Genomic DNA, 18,681 nt, shown 5'->3' on the forward strand with positions numbered 1-18,681 from the left:
ATCAAGTAAATGTTATGAAAGCATAGAGAAATTATTTGAGGTTTGTTTGATTTTTTTTCTTGAGAAGATAATTTATTTAAATAATATTTGTGAATAAACATTTATGATAAGTCCATAAATGCTACTAGATTTTTCTGTAACAATAAATTTAATGTTTATTTAAATAAATTCATTAAAAATCACGACTACACTTTAGCTGCATTTGTCATTAAGCCATGAATGTACCATTATGTCATTCGAGAAAAACAGTGATGTGCTATCACTTTTTTTAATTACTCGTTTGTATTAGTCCATAAATTTCAATTATTTACAAAGTGCACCACAAGTTTTGCAAATATAACCTAAATTCAAGAAATTCATTTTTCCCTTGAAGTTTATTTACCAAATTTGCGTTTCCTTTACATTTTATGTTCGTATATAAAATTAAGGATGTCATTCCCGATATAGAAGATATAGTTAAACTTCTTATTCTCAGCTGGAACATCAGATCAATTATGATTAACTATTAGATAATAATTCTGAATATAGTCTCATCTCGGATCTTCAATTTAAATAATTATCAAAATATATTATAGTAAATGCAAACATAACCGTTAAGCACACGTGTACTCTAGTTATGAGAAACTAAGTTTTTGTAACGCCAAATAAACACGTGGCAGTGTTTCTATAATTATTGTTGAATATTGTCCATAATGATCCCAGAATACAATTAAACAAAGTGTCCTTTTGATGTTGTACTCTGATTTCTTTTGCTTTGGTACAGATATATACATCAAACATATTCTTCTTTCTTATACATATATATTGGCTCGGAGATCATAGTTGTGGATACTGTGTGTGTTCTTTTTCATAAGAATTATTGCGCACTCATTTCGAAGGGTACCTATGAAAAGTTTTAGGTTGTATAGGGTATTAATATTAAAGAAAATTGCAATTTAAAGTCTTATGTAGATAAACTAAAGCATGGGAGACTACAACGAAGCTATATGTGCTCATCTTTCTCTCTCTCTCTCTCTCTCTCTCTCTATATATATATATATATATATATGGTTGAATCATATTGATTGCAGCCACAACATCAATTTTTAATCTCATACTCTCTATTGCTGTAGCAAAATAACCATGGAACAAGGTGACCAAAGTCATAATCAGACTAACACTCACCTCACTGACGGCTCTAATGCTATCCCAGCTGAAGGCGTGGGAAGATTGCCATCCCGAAGAAGAAGAAATGGACGACCGGAGAGGGACTCTCGCAAGAAGAGCACATTTGAAACGCACGACCATAATTCGGTTGGCTATGAGTGGCTACACCCTGGTTGGGTGGCAGAGGTGCACGAGACGAAGTTGGGCAGGGTCTACAAGGTAAATCTTGTCCCTTGCGCCATGTATCGAGTTCTATCCCTAAATAAAAATTATTTTTGGTTGATTGTGATATGCAATGATGTGAACAAAAGTGGTTGAACATGAATAATAGAGAAGCACTTGTATTGATCTTGATATTGGTGTTTTTGAATTAAACCTACGAAGTGCTCCAAAATTTGGTACTCGATAGTTCAATTGGTTCGCTAATGGGTCAATGGGCTGAAATCGAATTTTCATTGATTTGCTTCTTGCATTTTATGTCTTGCACTGTTTTTTCGTAATCATTTTATCACCTGAAAAAGAACAATCTTTGTGCTTTTCCTAGAATCTAGAAAGTTCAGCTTCCTCCCCTTTCCTTGATATTTTATCCATCAATAACTCAAGCTGGTCGAAAAATATTTTGAATATATATTTTTATAGAGAAAATAACATTGTACATCATAATTTTTTTTACTCTTTTTTTCATGCTACAACATAAATTCAAATCACTTCCTTATACAAAAGGAAAATTTTTTATTTTTTCACTACACAACATGCCGTCCATATTCCGTCAAGAAATGGACGGAATGCTAACGTAGCAGCTGACTTGGGGGAGTTTTGCAACAAACTACAATTTAGGAGCATAAACAAATAAAATATAAGTTGAAATTTTAGAAAAAAAGAAAATTCCATTTGGGATCAGAGGAGGCAGTGGGGGTGGCCCCGCCGGACACGCACCCCGTCAGCCACCTACCCCCGATCGGGGTCGCCGGCGTGGTTTGAGCCAACTGGCGACCCTGATTGAGGGGTGGGTCCCTGGCAAGGCTGCCCCAATCGCCTCCCCCGATCCCAAATGGGATTTTTTTTTTAATTTGAAACTATATTTTATTTGTTTATGTCCCTAAATTGTTGTTTGTTACAAAACTCCCCCTAAACAAGCTGTCAAGTCAGCATTCCGTCCATTTCTTGACGGAATATGGACGGCATACTATGCGGTGAAAAAAAAATTATGTATCATACAAATAAATGATTTGAATCTATGCTGCAGTGTGAAAAAAGTCAGAAAACCGTGCCGTATGGTGTTATTTTTCCTATTTTTTATGCATACTTTGTATAAAATCGATGTAGATGTCCATCCCTTGAGCATGTTAAAATTACAGAAAAATAACCTCTTAATATACAATATATATGTATATATATCTGTTATAATCTATTGAATACAGAATCCTTTGTATACGATGACGTACATTATTTTGACAGTGAAAAAGTGGAGATATACCAATTGGATTCTCCCTTTTGGACATAAAACATTGTATAACTTTGTAGAAATATATACTCATTCAATATTAACATATCATTCAAGAAATTTTACGTATAAACATCTTATGAAAGACGTTATGATAAATGACATCGCATATTTACATATTTTACTGTTTTCCTTTTCCATGCATCTAGCGTTACTTTGATGAGAGGGGCCGTCCGTATAACACAAAGAAAGAAGTCCTGCGTCACTATGCAGAGTGGGAGCGCCTCTGTGATGGGGATTTCCGCGACGAGGAGTAATTAAGAAAGGTGATGAGCAATCAAATCTCTTCTTTATTTCGGATATGATTAGTACATAACAGCACGTGGATATGGTCAATCACTGTTACATCCTTATTATATTACAGGTAAAAATCGAGACGTTGGATGCGATGAAGTGATCAAGTCAATCTTGCAGAAAACTGTCGTAGTAGTGTTGAATTTCGAGTCTGTCTAGTGTCTTTACTCAGTTGCTTTGGTTACTTGCTTATCATCTTCGAGTCTATGAATTTCGAGTTTGTCTTTCACCTTCTAGTGTAATTTTGAATTGGAAAAGAACGGGCATTGATATCTAATTCATAGACATATATGAATTAGATATGATATAATATAGTATGTTTAGATTCGATATTGAATGCTGCCCATTAATATTACATCCAAGTCTATTTGGCAAATTACTAATAAAAGAATTCACCCAAAAAAATTACTTATAAGAGAAAAGTTCCTTCTTTCTTAAAAAAAGGAAAACTATACGCAGAATTCTTCTTAAATAAATCGAAATGACAGCAGCAACTGAAAAAGCTTCAAATAAAACGTTCCACCTTGAAAGAAAGTATATAATATAGGAGTTCCAGTGGTCAAACATAAGTAGTTAATTAAAGCCAACAAATTCATGAGCATTTTCTGAAAAGAAGTTTTTTAATGCTGACATTCGTATTTAAAATAGATTTCCCTCCTTTAAATTTCTCAAATGATACTTAAACTGATTTTCAAAAAGGGATTTTTACCTAAAATAGCTCATGATTTGTCCGTTTTATCAAATCTATCCTATGCTTTTTTTTTGTCAAATCTATCACATGGTTTACTTTTTGCATCAAATATATCCCGACGTTATCTTTTCCGTCAACATCTAACGGCCGTGCTGACGTGGCACATAGAGAGATAGTGGGCCACACTTGCCACGTAGGCGCCATGTCAGCACGACCGTTAGATGTCGATGGAAAAGATAACGTCATGATAGATTTAATGCAAAAAGTAAACCATGGGATAGATTTGACAAAAAAAAATATATGATAGATTTGACAAAATGGGCAAACCATGGGCCATTTTGGATAAATACCCCTTTCATAAAACATAACGCTCCCTGCATTTGACTATGTAGACTAACACTATTAGAATATTTCGTGAAAATATTTCATTATTTAACTTTTACAATTATAAGAAGAAGAAAAAAAACGCTATTAGATTATTGCTTGAGTATTCTAATTCATTCTTATAAAAATTTCAAAATTTTAAAAAGAATCAAAAAATAAAAAATAAGAATAATAAGTAAATAAATATATATAGAGAAAGCATGGTGGCTATGACCGGCAAGGCCGTTGGTGGACTCGTCGCGAGGCTCACAATTTCTTTGCCCTTATATTATTATTGATGTTGTCGTTGTCACGGAGTGTATCAGTAAATATAGTCAAATATTCATGGAAATCTCAAGGGGAAGATCGTAGTTTATCTTAAAATTTATGGTAAATTTCGATGACATTCTCCTATTATTTGTAAAATGACCAGCGATACTCCCACTTTTTAAAATTAGCCATACATTATCTATTCTTTTACTGATTTTTATTTTTTTTTGTCAGATTTAGTTTGCGTAAAGAAATCAAGTGACGGGTCCGTTTGTGCAATTCCATAACATGAGATGCACGTAGTAAACTGAATGTTCTCTTGGTGTCATGTCAGTGAAATAAGGGATGGTGTGTGACTAATTTTTTTAATAAGAGGTATCGCTAGCTATTTCATAAACTATAAGGGTTTCGTTGAAATTTAATCTAAAGTTTAATATATAAGAAACCGAACCGCTGTATGTTAATGAAAATGAAAACCATTAAACATATCAAAGAACATGCTGAGCATGTATAAGTACATATGAATGCCGTGTTGCAAATTTGCAAATCAGCACATATATGCATTTTTGGTTCCAAATTTATTTCGAAGTAGTTTGGTAACTTTAAAATCTCTAGTTCAAATTCTTTCTTTATATTTGTGTCAAAATATTTGATAGAAGTATGATTTTTGCTTGGATTTGGAGAGCATTAACTTCTATAAATAATACTAGGCTTTTGGTAGTGCTATGCTGACAGAATTAGTGCTTATATTGATTATTTAATCGTCAAATATGTTCATGATTGAACACGAGAGTCCAAACATTATGGAGCAGGACTACAATGTCGCCACTGCCGCTAACCGCCATTTTATTCAGCACGTCAGTTGATAAATGTATGTTGCATTTACATACCGATGTAAAGCGAACAAACCCCATATTAATTACTTACATGCAAGTAATATATAGTGACATAAATAAATATATATACGCTCGTCCCCCGCATAAAATACATATACACGCGTAATAGGTATAGACTTGACTTCTTTTTTCTTCTTTTTTTTTGGTTTCTTATAGAAGAAAATCAATAAATTAAATGATATTCGTTCGTCTATACATATATATATATATATATATATATATCAAAGGTTTCGGGATCGGAAAACGTCATGTATAGCCTCTGTTATATACAAAGTTACACATTCAATCAAGTCGAACCTATCCAGATTATCAGTCTTACTATCAAATATCATTCTCACAATGCAAGAACCTTTCGAATAAACTAAAAGGCTCATCTTTTGCTGCCTATGCATAGTTTTTTTTTTATCCCTCATAATAAAAGAGAAAAATGAATTTAATTAACCAATAGAAAAGGAGAAAAAAAACCATTTTTGGTTTAATTAGGAGAGAGAGTCCGCTATACCTAATAAGAAAAAAATAGATGAGACAAATTAATAAGTGGATACAAGAAGCCTCACTCTTAAAAATTAAATCTCAAAACCCTTATTCATAGATCTAAGACGGACACCCCTAAATTGATGAATTGTTTTTCGAGAAAAAAAGAATTTGAGTATACTCTCTGACATGACCCGTATGAACAATATAGCCACCATGTAAAGTTTAAGTTAATGAATGTCTTTCTGATAAAGGGATTATCACCGACGAGTACACAATCTCGTCTAGAATCCAGAAATTTCAATTCAATTCTCCCGAAGAAATTTCTCCCCGTACTTCTTTATATTACTCTGCTCTCTTCCTGGACCCATGCATGTGGGCCTCTTTTGTTAAATAAAATACATATACGTGTTTGTAAAACCCAGAGAAATGAAATTAAATCAAATTAGGTACTGAGAAAAATTTTGTGCTGACTTTCCGTGGCCGATTTCATCCTTGGAAAATTAGTAGGAATTTAGGATAATGAAAAATTCCACATCATCTTTTCTAGAACAGAGTAACAGTCAATGACTGTGATCACTAATACATCAACACCTAACAAGACTTAGACAAAACTAATTTTCCCTTTTAATTGGGAGGAAAGAATAAAAGATAGACTAAAATTAGAAAAGAAAGGACAGGACATCGGAGGATTATCAACATGATAAAGAAAGAAACAATGCTCTCAGAAAGTCAAAACCAACGTCTGAACAGATGACAAGAAAAAGTCAAACTGTCACACAGCTTATATGAATTTTTATTTATATCCTTCCATTCCCACATGCAAATGGCAACCGTGGACATATATATATATATAGGTCAGAATTATTTATACCCTATATCCTAACCAAACTTTTGTTTCACAAAATGATCTTGGAGTTACATAATACAGATTATTTCATAGGCACACCAATCAGTCTATGTCGAATGAAATTACTACTTATAATATATCTAGCTAGCCAATTATATTCTAGTTTTCATGTGACAGGTATACCCGTCAAAATCAACCCGATCATCCCAAGAAGTCAGTCTGAGAAGACCATCTAGACTTGCCATAATGTTTCGAGAGGAACCACGTCTTGCTATAACATAGTATATTCTAGCAATAATTCAAAAGCTCGGTGTCCTTGGAAACTTGACTAAAATCACTTGCCATCTGAATCATTACTTTCTTATTGTTAAGGGTTGAAATTTGAATAGAACTATATAAATGTGCATAATTTATGTCCATTATTATCAAAAACCACTTATATGTATTATTGATCTGTCCAATTGGATTAATTTGTGTTCCGTTAATTTTACATTTTTAGCTTGAAATGTATATATTGCTATTACATATATTAGAAGAAGAAAATGGTATATTGCAATTTCTTTAACAGCAAACGGAAACTGTAAACATGTCAATGTTTATAATAATCTTATCGTTGATCTTTCCTGCGTCAGGAGATTTTTTTGAATACCAGAGGAGCTAAATTTCCACACTTGACGGATATCCGAATACATACGACAGCTTTGCATCAGTATGATCTTACATAATCAATTTCACAACATTTTGAGGTCGATACAAACACAAAGATACTCGTATAAAGTTTCACCCACCTCTTTATGTTTTTTCCCTCCTTTTTTTATGCATAAATGAGAGAATGAAATTAATTATATGCATTTGACCTAAAATTTGAAAAAGTTGAGAAAATTTAAATCGGTCAATTAAGACATGGACAATTGCAGCTGTAGCAGGGATTAATATATATATATATAGTTGTAACTAATGCATTAAATAGAGGTAGAAAAGAAAATATCAAAATAATATAGAGCGAAGTGGTAAAATCATTACTAATTCATATGTTGATATACTATATGTGTTATAATTAAAATATTTAAAATGCATGAAAACATTTCAATAAATTATTATCATATCTTTAACAAATAAAAATATATTCATTATTTTAAGAAATTAACCAATGCATTAAATAGAATTAGAAAAGAAAATGTCAATATAATATAGGGGTAAAGTGGTAAAATATTTATTAATTCATATGTTAATACGCTATATGTATTATACAGAAAATATTCAAAAATGTATGAAAGTATTTCAATAACTTATTATCATATTGTTAACAAATAAAAATATATTCATTATTTTAAGAAAATAACCAATGCATTAAATACGGCTAGAAAAGAAAGTTTCAAAATAATATAGAGGTAAAATGATAAAATTCTTACTAATTCATATAAAGAAAATATTCAAAAATATATGAAAAATATTTAAATCACTTATTATCACACAATTAACAAACTAATATATTCATCATTTTAAGAAAATAAATAATCTTTTGTACTTATATAAACTTATAAAAATTAAGCATTATAACTAATATTATAAAAGTTTAATTAAGTAAATCTCTCATCCAAGTGACTAGGTCATTTTGTATTCAAATTTATAAAAGTTAATGTATAAAATATCAGTTATAATAAATGTATACAAGTAAATAATGAAATTTAAAAATTTTGATAGATTTTAAGATTATTATTCTTTCATAAAATAAAACTAATGATCTTATTTAAAAGTTTTCAAAATTTAGATTAATTTTTCTTAGAAACTAATTTGATAGTTTCAATTCTGTATATATTACATAAATTCTTTACTTAAGAACTTTTGATATATTTTAACATATATTCTTCTATAGCAAGTTTGAATTTACAGTATAACTTTTTACATGTTAATATAAACTAATCATTGTTTTCATATTTAAACTTCTATAACAAAATTTTATTTAAAAAATTCGTGCAATGCACGGGTATGATAGACTAGTAAATAATATATATGAACCTAATATACAGAGTATCAGAGATTTTATGTCAAGTTAAAAAGTGAACCGGGCACATTTCATATATTGTATCATCAGTTGTTTGAAAAGTCACTTGAGATTAAGATTTGTGATTGCAACTTGCAAGACCCAACATGCGTATATTTATATAAAATTCCCTCGAGGAACAGCTGATCAGAATTTCAAGACACCGACATCCTTTACCCACAAAATTCAAAGTAAAAGTCCTTTTTTCCGCCAGATATAGAAATATAATAATCCAAGTCTTATAAGTAAAAAAATTTTAGATGTATAAAAGGATAACTTCATCACTTGTGAATCGTTTTCGTGAAAATAATTAAAATTATTGTGGAATATCCATAATACTGTTAAATAAAAAAAGAGGAAATGCAAAAGATAGATTGAAAAATAGAAAAATGTAGCCTGCCGAAATTTTTTTTAAAAAAAATGTAACAAGACTGCAATACGAGAATCAATTACATAACATCTATCATCATATAAATATTTCAATTTTTCTTCAAATTTTTAACAATAATTTAACAGTTTCGTGGCCATGCCTGACAGCTAGTTGTTCCTATTGAGCAAAGCCAAAAACAACGTTCCTTGTTCAAACAATCCTAGTCAATATGTAGGTATTGATACCATATATGTTGCACAATTTATATAAATATAGAGAGGTCATACGTTGCGCAATTTTATTAAGTATCGATTGCTCCTTTCTTATAATTATTTTTAGGATAAAATGTTGTCCCCGCCCTCGATATATATTCTTGAAGGACAGTGAGACCCAAACTTGATTAAAATAAACGCTCTCCCAGTTGATCGAGTTGATTAACAGAGAGTTAACGGAAAATTTAACGTTAACCACTTTTCATTCCATGGTCAAATTCATACTGAAAGAGTTTTACCTCTTAGTAGACCGACCCAACTCGATTGGATTAGTTGAGGCTTAATTGAGCTTCTAAATACCATGATTCACACCGAAAAAATAATAAAAGAATTTTAAAAAATAAAAATGGATCGTATCATCCCATAATTGTGGAGAAGAAATAAAAATGGATTGGTCCATTTATTTCTTTTTCTTTTTATCATTTAACATTAGGTGATTGACATTAACTTTTTCGTTAACTCTCCATTAATCAACTTGATCAATTGGGAGAGCATCTATTTTCATCAAGTTTGGGTCTCACTGTCATTCAAGAAAACTTTGAAGGTGAGAGAGCATTTTACTCTTACTTTTATAATAATCTAAAAATATATATAAGAAAAGCGAATATTAAAATTACAACGCATCATACAATTTGCAACATGCGCTTCATTAGTGTAAACTTTATCTGTAGTATAAATATTCAAAAAACAGTGAAAGCACCCCGTAAATATGGCAAAAAGGGTATATGTTATAAAATTAGAATTATCCAAACAAATACATAAATAAATAAACAAAAAGAAATATAAATTAGACCTTTTTTTTTTGCTAAGTAAACGTTGAAAGCGAAGGTAGCCCCCGGACATGTCCGAGGGAAGAACCTTCTGGGAATCCAAATGTGCACAAAGCCCCAAAGAATTCGTTCGATCAAATCTATTTTACATATTCCTCCAATTCCCAAACGATTCTTTTTATCTTTTGTTTAATTTAATTTATCTGCATATATATTTAGTCAAAGAAATCAATTTAGACGACCCTGCATTCTTTATGAGACAGCTAACTTTTGAGAAGAAAAATCTCAGCTTTCCCACTGAGACAGAACCGTCTCCGCGGCAATCAATCCCACCGGGCTTGTTGGGTTTTTGTCTGTCTTAATTGTTATATTTGTTCATTCAGACTTTTCGCCTGTTCCTTTCTATTTGAGCTTCTGGTTCTGGGTCACCGTTCTGCTTGTTCTTCTTCCTCTGTCTGAACCAACCCGTGCCCTGTTGGAACAGAGGGAAAGGAGATTCATTTTGAAAGTCCCGTTTTATGGGTTCTTGCTTAAGCTCAAGAATCAAGGATGAGATAGGTATGTTCGGATTCTTGCTGATTCAGCTGTCACTTGATGCAACTCTTCGGCCTTATGTTTGGATTCCCGAAGCTTGCGAATCCATGTAGCTCTTGAAAGTTCATACTTTTGCTCTGTACCCAAGTTCTTGAATTCGCATATGTTTTTGCTGCTGCAGTTTGATTCAATTATCAATACTTTTCTTACAGTGATCTACATCTATGTGCTTTCTCTAGTGATTGATTTTATAAATTCTGTCCCTGCTGTAACTTGTGCGAGTTTTTCGAAATTGATCGGGCAGAAGCTAAGTTCAAAAACAAAACTTGAAGGAATAATTCGGCTTACTCCTTGCCGAATAAAACCTATGTCGGTACCATAAGAATATAAAGTAGACAAGGTTTCATTTTTCTTATTAATTTTTGAGTTATCACTTAGCAATTTTGACGTCTGCATATCAAAATTTGCATCATTTGGTGCATCTAGTTATCCTCACAGATGGTGTTCAGTGATAAATGACTCCTGAAATTGAGCTTCTCTTCATGCTGTTTTGCTTTTGCTGCTCATTTATCATTTCTTATGAAATTCTTCTGATAATCATTGGTTTCGAATCCTCGAGTAACCAAGTAATATGTGAGAAAAGGTATTGGTTCATTTATTATGTTTGCCAAAAAGATGCTCCTCTTATAGGCTGAAGCTCTGTTGAAAGTTTGGATTTTTTTTTTTTGTGATGACACTACCGTTGATATTGATGAGTTAGTTTCATGGCTCCGACATATTTCAGGGGCAAGATGGCAATCTTCTGTGAAAGAAAGGAATGGTTTCAGTGGGGGGAGCAACAAGGTCTCATCTGTCTCAGCACCTCAAAGTCCGCAATCGGAAGAAGATATATTGCAGTCATCAAATTTGAAAAGCTTCTCTTTAAGTGAACTAAGGACTGCTACCCGGAACTTCAGGCCAGACAGTGTGTTGGGTGAAGGGGGTTTCGGTTCGGTCTTCAAAGGATGGGTCGATGAGGAGACTCTAACCCCAGCTCGGCCCGGGACTGGAATGGTTATCGCTGTGAAACGGCTCAATCAAGAAGGCTTTCAAGGTCACAACGAGTGGCTGGTCAGTAAATCTTTATTTTGCTCCTTGATATAACATAATCCATTTTGCTTATATGACGGGAAAAGCAGATTGGAGCATTAATGAATTTAATTGAATCCATAAATGGTGGTGATTGCATTATGCTTTTGAAAATTTTGTTCTTGGCAGTTGATGTTGCTGATTAGAGGGAGAACAAAAGCAGTAATGCCTGAGAGAGATGTTGATATAGCAGAAATCTTCGAGTTTTCCGTTTTATTTTCTTTTTGAATTTCTGGAAGAACTCGAGAGGTTTCAATTTGCAAGATATTTTATGATCTTAGTACTTCTTTTTTATAGATAAGTATGGTCTAATATTTTGTTAAAGGTAATTCAGCCATTTTCCATTGTTTTCCTTGTTTTGCTACCTAGAATAGAGTAGTGGACAACTGAAAATTTCTACATGCTCCCATAACATTAGATTCTAGCTGGTCTGATTTTAATGTTAATTCACCATCGTCATTATGGAATGGATTCAAATTACAGGCGGAAATAGTTTTCTTGGGGCAGCTCTACCATCCGAATCTTGTGAAGTTGATCGGTTACTGCCTAGAGGATGAGCACAGGCTTCTTGTCTACGAGTTTATGCCTCGGGGCAGCTTGGAAAACCATTTGTTTAGGAGTGGGTATTTGTCATAATACCGCAGTTGCTTTCATTTCTTTCCTAGTAGTATCAACAGAATCACTTTTTATCAATTTTGTTATTTAGAGGCTCTCTTGATGGTTATAACAGGAAATTCTTATTATCAACCCCTGTCATGGAAACTCCGGATAAAGGTTGCGCTGGGTGCTGCAAAGGGATTGGAATTTCTCCACAGCGACGAAGCGAAAGTGATATACCGTGACTTCAAAACTTCGAATATCTTGCTGGATTCTGTAAGTAGCATGCGGCATTTATTATGTCGAAAGTTTCACCAGGGATTTTTCTATCCTTTGTCTTGGCCAAGTCAATCACAATCATTGATCACTGCAGGCCTAGAGCATCAATATGGGATCGATGTAGCAATTAGTAATTGTAATTGATCTGGCTTACATTGAGCTCTTTTTTATACCAGATTTATGTTATAAAAATTTCTCATTTGGAGAGCTACTTTAGCCTTTATGACGCTAACTTTTTACGTTCTCCTTTTGCACTTTTTTGGTAATAGAACTATGATGCGAAGCTTTCTGATTTTGGACTGGCCAAAGATGGCCCCACGGGTGATAAAAGTCACGTCTCCACGAGAGTCATGGGTACATTCGGGTATGCTGCTCCAGAGTACATGGCCACAGGTATTCTATGGGTGATTTTAATACCAACTTGCCTGTAATGATCAAAGGGTTTCTAATATACTCGTTTCATATATCTGACTGGTTCTCCTGTTTACAAAGGGCACTTGACCAAGAAGAGCGATGTGTATAGCTTCGGGGTTGTCTTCCTCGAGATGCTATGTGGCCGAAGAGCAGTGGACAAGAACCGGCCCTCCGGGGAGCACAATTTGGTGGAGTGGGCCCGCTCGCGTCTCACAAGTAAGAGGAAGATCCTACAAATCTTCGACTCCCGTCTCCACGGCCAGTACTCTGTCCGCGGAGCATTGCGGGCTGTTAAAGTCGCGATGCAGTGCCTCTCAGTGGAGCCCAAGTTAAGGCCAGACATGAGCGAGGTGGTCCGATCGCTGGAGCAACTCCAGGAATTAGAAGAGACGGTGGGAAACGAGGGCCCAGTTGAACGAGAAAGTGATAGTAATTCCAGGAATGAGTCGAGGTGACCATATAATGTTGCTGATGAAGATTGAAATACTCGTACACGTATAGGTTGTATTACTGTTTACCGTATCGACAGATAAAGAGAGAGAGAGTTTGAATCACTGTATTCTTTTAGGGAACTCGTATGTATGAAGTGTCGCATTACTGTACAGCTCTTCTCCTCAAATATGCCTTCACATCTGACAGTTTTGGATCAGCATTTTCCCTGTTAAATGAGAAAGCTGGAGATGTTATTGTTTGCGTGGTGAAAGCTCGAGAAATTTCGTCGTCCTGAGCAGATCAAGCAGTTCGTCAAAGGAAGATCTTGAGCCCGTATCATATACTTCATCGACATGGCAATCTGTGAAGGACATCATTCCGGAAACAGATTCCTGCCCCGGAAAACAGTCCCATAAGAACGGCATCTGGAAAACTTTCATGGACTGACAATTTACTTCTATATCGCAAGACTCTTTTCCTCCTCATACGAGGTATGGATAGCATTTTTCTAGTATGCACCCCACTAAGCCGTCTTAGCTCAGCCGGTAGAGCGCATGGCTTTTAACCATGTGGTCGTGGGTTCGATTCCCACAGACGGCGCTACATTCACTGTTCATTGTCTTTTTTCAGACTTCGAATTCAATTAGTATCGACTTATAAATACATATATATATATATATATATATATTCTTTATTTGCATCCTCCTTAATTTTTCTTAAAATTTTCTTCTTTTTATTTGAGGCGGACTCGTGACATTGAATGGAAGTCGAAGTTAATGAGAACTGTTCATGGACTTCACGTCCGTGCCCACCTCCACTTGATGATCTCTCAAATGGAATCTCTTTCACCTAAAATGAGAATATTCATGTGATGGCCATGCCCCCCACTAATGCTCCCACCGCCACCTCTTCCTCTTCTTCATGCAATAATCTCTTCTCCTTTGCCTTCCCATTTCTATTATATGTCCCGCTTTGATGAAGCGGTCCATGCAGATATCACGACCAGCCCATTCCCTCGAGCTCCACTGTTCTGAAGTTGCAGGAGCGATGAAGTTCGAGGACTTGCTGATGGAGAGGAGCGAGGAGAGTCAACAAAGAGCAGACCTCGAGAACGAGGTAGGTAGCCCAAGAAGTTCGCGCTTTGCCTCCCTCGGAGATGCTAGGACTCGTGACTTCTTTTCATGTTTTTGAGTCGATATATAGTTTGTTGCAGTGTTGCTGATTGTATGGTTGAATTCTGCGTTATAAGGTTTTGAAGCTGCAAGCGGAGCTAGAAGGGGAGCAGGCACTCAATAGGGCTCTCAACTGTGCCCTTCATGGCCCAGTCACCGCCCATCCTTGTCTCTCTTCTTTGCTCCCTCCTCAGGTGAGCTTTTTCTTCATAAATTCCACGTTAAAATGAAAATGTAGTTCCGGGGTCGATCCTAGACCTGATCATAGGCCCAGCAATGTCTGGTCCAGAGCTGGTCAATGCCGGAATACATTCTGCTGAGTCTGGTCCCAGCTCAGATGGCGCAATGTTCATGCCAAATTTTTATCCTGGCTTGTCCATTGTGAAAGCTTAAGACCTCATCCCACCAAGCCCCAGCAAACATTTTACAAGCTGCTCTCGGGCCAATCCCGGACCCTTAGACGGTCGTGTTCTAGCCTGCCAGCCTGTTGGCAGTCCAATGTTTCTCAAAATACAACATGGCATGTATCATTTGAGGCCGTTCTTTTATGCCTCATTTGGTCCGGGCTTCCTGCATTTAGCTTGGAATTCCCAGAAACATCAGCCCTCACGTTAGTAAGTTTTCGATGAGCTGCTTACCATAGGATAGGACTATGCAGGTTCAGAAGCTGTTCTCGGAATTGGCAATGGTGGAGGAAGAGATTGTTTGGCTAGAGAGAAAAGTGGAGGAGATGAAGCTGAGGCTTTACGAGGAGAGAAAGCGAACAAAGGATTGGCAGATGATGCTGCAGCCCAGGGCCAGGTGCCGCGCCCCACCAAACCATCTCTTCTGCAGTGGGCTCGAGTACGGGCCCAACTCCGAGCTCAAGAAACTTGATCACCGCCCCGTCAAACTGCAGAACTCAGAAGAGAAGAGCAAACACGGAGTGCTGAGGCAGAGGAGGGCCTCTGTGGGCTCTGCTTCAGATATCCAAAGCATGAGTTCCTCAAGGTCCAACGGTAAAACGCGAAAGATTTTTGCATCGGAGAAGCAATCTAGATAGTGCTTCAGATATCGAAAGCACTTTGTGTCTAAATGTTCATATTCTTTGCAGAAGAAATCACCGAGAAACCCCGGAAGAACATCGGAAGAAGTATCTATCCCGATCCTTTAGATAGTGCTGTCGAGAAACCGAATGAGCTCTCTGAAGAGCTGATCAAGTGCCTCATAGAAATATTCCTCGAGCTGAACAGATCTCCACAGGATTACCAAGATGGAAACAACAATGCCTCGAAACTCGCCCTCACATGCATGACCTCGAAATCTTTCACAGGAAGGACCTCATTTAGCAATGACAATCCAACAAATCTCGATCCTTATGGTATCTTCTCGGATTCTGATGGCACAAGTTTTCGAGATGTTGGGCCCTACAGGAACTTCATCCAAATAACTAGAGGCTCCCTCGAAATCTCACGCTTTCCTGAGTGCTTGCTTGCGATCAGGAAGTTAAGGTCGGTCTTATTAAAAACTAGTTCCTGCAGGATAAGCCGTTCAGAGAAATTCTGAGTACTTCTCGCGCAATTATTTCGGTTTTTTCAGGGCTTTGCTGCAGAAATTGTGCGATGTGGACCTGACATTTTTAACATACAAGCAGAAATTAGCTTTCTGGATCAACATTTACAATGCCTGCGTAATGCATGTACTGTAAGACTTCTCTCGAGCCACAGACCACGAAAGAAAGCACGAAAACTAATGTTCGAGATTCAAGCTTTTCTCTTTATTGGCTTTCTTTCAGGCATTTCTAGAACAAGGCCTGCCTTCCACACAGGAGAAACTGCTAGCTCTAATGAATAAGGCATTATTCCTTATTTACCGCACGAATTTTTTATACCCTCTCGAGTTTCTTCAGAAACGATAATGAATGGTTCTGCTGCAGGCTGCACTTAATGTAGGTGGCATAGTGCTCAATGCTCTGGCGATGGAACACTTCATTCTTCGGCATCCTTGTGAAGGAAAGCAAGTAAGTTACAGCTTCTCAAAAGAAAAGATCTCAGCATCCTCTGGAGAAAATAAACGTACAGAATAATGTGCTTTTACGACTAAACTGGCTCGTCTACTTTGAACGTTATAGGGGTTGATGGATGAGAAAGAAATGTTGCTTCGACACGCCTATGGTCTCGGATTTCCAGAACCAAATGTCACATTTGCCCTTTGCAGAGGAAGCTGGTCCTCGCCAGCGGTAAGTTAGAAAGTTGGTTAGTCATGAAAAATTCCTATCCGTCTTCATGCATAAAAGATGAGTTTACTCTCACTCAAACATGTACATTTCACGGGCTGCTTTAGTCCGGTGTCTGAAATCGTGACCCTATGCTTCTACGATTAATGTTCATCTAACTCGGCAAAGATTTTTGCAGTTACGGGTGTACACGCCGGAGGAGGTTGTGAATGAACTGGGAAGAGCTAAGGTGGAGTACTTGGAGGCTACAATTATGGTCACTGGCAAGAGGAAGATAGTTCTGCCCAAGCTCCTGCAGTGGCACATGAGGGACTTCGCCGACAACCTCGGCTCACTTCTAGAGTGGATCTACAGCCAGCTGCCCCGTTCGGGCCCATTGAAGAGGCTGCTTATGGAGTGCTTAAACTACGGGGCCAAATCCTCAGCCGCAAAGATGGTGGAAGTCCGGGCATACGACCCCAAGTTCCGTTACCTTCTGGCCCTGTGAGAAGAACCAGCCTGTTAACCGAAGTCGACGATTGGTTGGATTCTTCAAATTACAGTTCGGAAATTCAGTACAGAAGCAAGAAGTGGTTTAAAGATCGGATCAGAAGTAATCGCGCCAACATATATCATTCATTATTTGGGTGATTCGTCGTAAATGTATACGAATAACTCATGCAATACTGCGATTTATATCTGACTGCCTAAGCTTATTATAATGTAATTCATTATAAACAGAGTGATATATATGATCAATAAAGATGCATTTTTGTATTTACAGTTTTCTTGTTTAATTCCAAAGCTCATCCATCAGCAACAAACTGAATTGCCGTCAAACTACTACTATAATACAAATGGCATCGGTGCGGCATGTACTGCATGGACTTCTTCCTATGCGATTCGGCTTTGATTTCATGTAAAGCCACATCGATCGAACTGCGACCAAGAGATGGATCCACTGGATAGTCATAGATAATTAGTTTTGTTCCGATTAATTCTACTTAACTTTGTTTTCGTAATTTAAAATTCACCTATTACAGATAAATGGACCCTGGCAACAGAGTTGACTAAGCAGAGTCTGGTCGCGTGAGACTCACGGCCCTCTTAATCGCGTGGCTGACATGATTAGTAAATAAAATTTACTATTTACTTCAACTTTCCTGAATAAGTAGATTTTTCCACTATGGTTTGTAATTTTCTTTGAGACTTCTAACATGACTTCCCGTCATGCTGAAGCCGCGTGAGGAGCCGTTAGATGTGGTATTGTATGCGGATCTCATACGCATCAAACTGCTTCCACACTGCTGCGGTCATGATAGAGGAACACAATTTTCATTGTCCTGATTCATACAATAATTAGAGTTTTGATTTTTGAGTAAACCTTCCCGTGTTGAATATCTGATAAAGATCAAGAATCTAGAATAATTGGTCATTTTCCAATAATGGACTACCATTGCATTACCTTGATGAACCGATTTGGGCCGTTTTTGCAATTACTTTCTGTTTTGATACGATATCATAAGCTTATTTCAACTGTCACCTACCATACCGAGTAAGTCGATAATTATGTGTAAAGAGTCGTAGGAACCATATCGAAGCACCAACGCTTGCAAGTGGCGCGTCGCACAACTAATTTAAGTCGATCCAACGGCCTCTGGTGCAAGGGATTGACCATTTTCAAAGCGACCGGAGGAGCAATAAAAAAGCAATCCCCGAGCCAAAGCAGTGGGGACCCACAGTAAGTGCTTGTACGTACTAATTCATCTATCCAACCAGTACGGGGTCAAAGTCAATACTGTTCCGGGATCCCCACTGCAGACATCGACGCGTGGACGGCCAGGATGAGATTCATCCCCGGGGCCCGCGCCCTGTTGGCAACAGTCACCTCATTGGTCCTTCCGACAGCCTCAGGGAATCTCCTCTCACCTCAGCCCCAAAAGCCTTCAAGAGCTCAACCAACGCTTTCCGGATACAAAGTATTGCG

General features: G+C 36.5%; 4 protein-coding genes and 1 non-coding gene across 6 annotated transcripts; all 5 read left to right on the forward strand.

The window, feature by feature from the left end:
• The first annotated feature begins 1,077 nt into the window (after window positions 1-1,077).
• LOC116197578 lies at window positions 1,078-3,251 on the forward strand. 2 transcript variants are annotated; one of them, XR_004155063.1, is made up of 3 exons: window positions 1,078-1,365; window positions 2,800-2,916; window positions 3,015-3,251. XR_004155063.1 is itself a non-coding variant. In XM_031527755.1 (2 exons), the coding sequence occupies exons 1-2, from the start codon at window positions 1,123-1,125 to the stop codon at window positions 2,905-2,907; spliced, it is 351 nt and encodes a 116-aa protein (XP_031383615.1). In that variant the 5' UTR covers window positions 1,078-1,122; the 3' UTR covers window positions 2,908-2,918. The 2 variants fall into 2 exon arrangements, 1 of the variants encoding a protein (XP_031383615.1); XM_031527755.1 differs by lacking the exon at window positions 3,015-3,251 and having other exon boundaries at window positions 2,800-2,918.
• Window positions 3,252-10,038: 6,787 nt separating this feature from the next.
• Window positions 10,039-13,589, forward strand: LOC116197200 (receptor-like cytoplasmic kinase 176). Its single transcript, XM_031527250.1, has 6 exons — window positions 10,039-10,502; window positions 11,263-11,588; window positions 12,090-12,225; window positions 12,337-12,479; window positions 12,752-12,875; window positions 12,975-13,589. The coding sequence occupies exons 1-6, from the start codon at window positions 10,463-10,465 to the stop codon at window positions 13,349-13,351; spliced, it is 1,146 nt and encodes a 381-aa protein (XP_031383110.1). The 5' UTR covers window positions 10,039-10,462; the 3' UTR covers window positions 13,352-13,589.
• A 266-nt stretch (window positions 13,590-13,855) lies between these two features.
• Window positions 13,856-13,928, forward strand: TRNAK-UUU. The gene has a single exon. It is a non-coding gene; the product is annotated as a tRNA-Lys (tRNA).
• Window positions 13,929-14,292: 364 nt separating this feature from the next.
• LOC116197201 lies at window positions 14,293-17,473 on the forward strand. Its single transcript, XM_031527251.1, has 8 exons — window positions 14,293-14,444; window positions 14,578-14,694; window positions 15,159-15,498; window positions 15,594-15,990; window positions 16,079-16,183; window positions 16,275-16,499; window positions 16,611-16,718; window positions 16,894-17,473. The coding sequence occupies exons 1-6, from the start codon at window positions 14,304-14,306 to the stop codon at window positions 16,282-16,284; spliced, it is 1,110 nt and encodes a 369-aa protein (XP_031383111.1). The 5' UTR covers window positions 14,293-14,303; the 3' UTR covers window positions 16,285-16,499; window positions 16,611-16,718; window positions 16,894-17,473.
• LOC116193874 lies at window positions 16,401-17,202 on the forward strand. Its single transcript, XM_031522618.1, has 3 exons — window positions 16,401-16,499; window positions 16,611-16,718; window positions 16,894-17,202. The coding sequence occupies exons 1-3, from the start codon at window positions 16,401-16,403 to the stop codon at window positions 17,200-17,202; spliced, it is 516 nt and encodes a 171-aa protein (XP_031378478.1).
• Window positions 17,474-18,681: the final 1,208 nt, after the last annotated feature.

This window comes from Punica granatum, chromosome 2, assembly GCF_007655135.1.
Source record: "Punica granatum isolate Tunisia-2019 chromosome 2, ASM765513v2, whole genome shotgun sequence".
Lineage (NCBI taxonomy): Eukaryota > Viridiplantae > Streptophyta > Magnoliopsida > Myrtales > Lythraceae > Punica > Punica granatum.

Coding starts and splice junctions, on each gene's coding strand:
- LOC116197578 (XM_031527755.1), top strand. CDS start 1,123: ATGGAACAAGGTGACCAAAGTCATAATCAGACTAACACTCACCTCACT. Junction 1,366..2,799: donor AGTTGGGCAGGGTCTACAAG/GTAAATCTTGTC, acceptor CCATGCATCTAG/CGTTACTTTGATGAGAGGGG.
- LOC116197200 (XM_031527250.1), top strand. CDS start 10,463: ATGGGTTCTTGCTTAAGCTCAAGAATCAAGGATGAGATAG. Junction 12,226..12,336: donor GGAAAACCATTTGTTTAGGA/GTGGGTATTTGT, acceptor TGGTTATAACAG/GAAATTCTTATTATCAACCC. Junction 12,480..12,751: donor CGAATATCTTGCTGGATTCT/GTAAGTAGCATG, acceptor TTTTGGTAATAG/AACTATGATGCGAAGCTTTC.
- LOC116197201 (XM_031527251.1), top strand. CDS start 14,304: ATGAAGCGGTCCATGCAGATATCACGACCAGCCCATTCCCTCGAGCTC. Junction 15,499..15,593: donor GAGTTCCTCAAGGTCCAACG/GTAAAACGCGAA, acceptor TATTCTTTGCAG/AAGAAATCACCGAGAAACCC. Junction 15,991..16,078: donor CTTGCGATCAGGAAGTTAAG/GTCGGTCTTATT, acceptor CGGTTTTTTCAG/GGCTTTGCTGCAGAAATTGT.
- LOC116193874 (XM_031522618.1), top strand. CDS start 16,401: ATGGTTCTGCTGCAGGCTGCACTTAATGTAGGTGGCATAGTGCTCAAT. Junction 16,500..16,610: donor ATCCTTGTGAAGGAAAGCAA/GTAAGTTACAGC, acceptor TGAACGTTATAG/GGGTTGATGGATGAGAAAGA. Junction 16,719..16,893: donor GAAGCTGGTCCTCGCCAGCG/GTAAGTTAGAAA, acceptor AGATTTTTGCAG/TTACGGGTGTACACGCCGGA.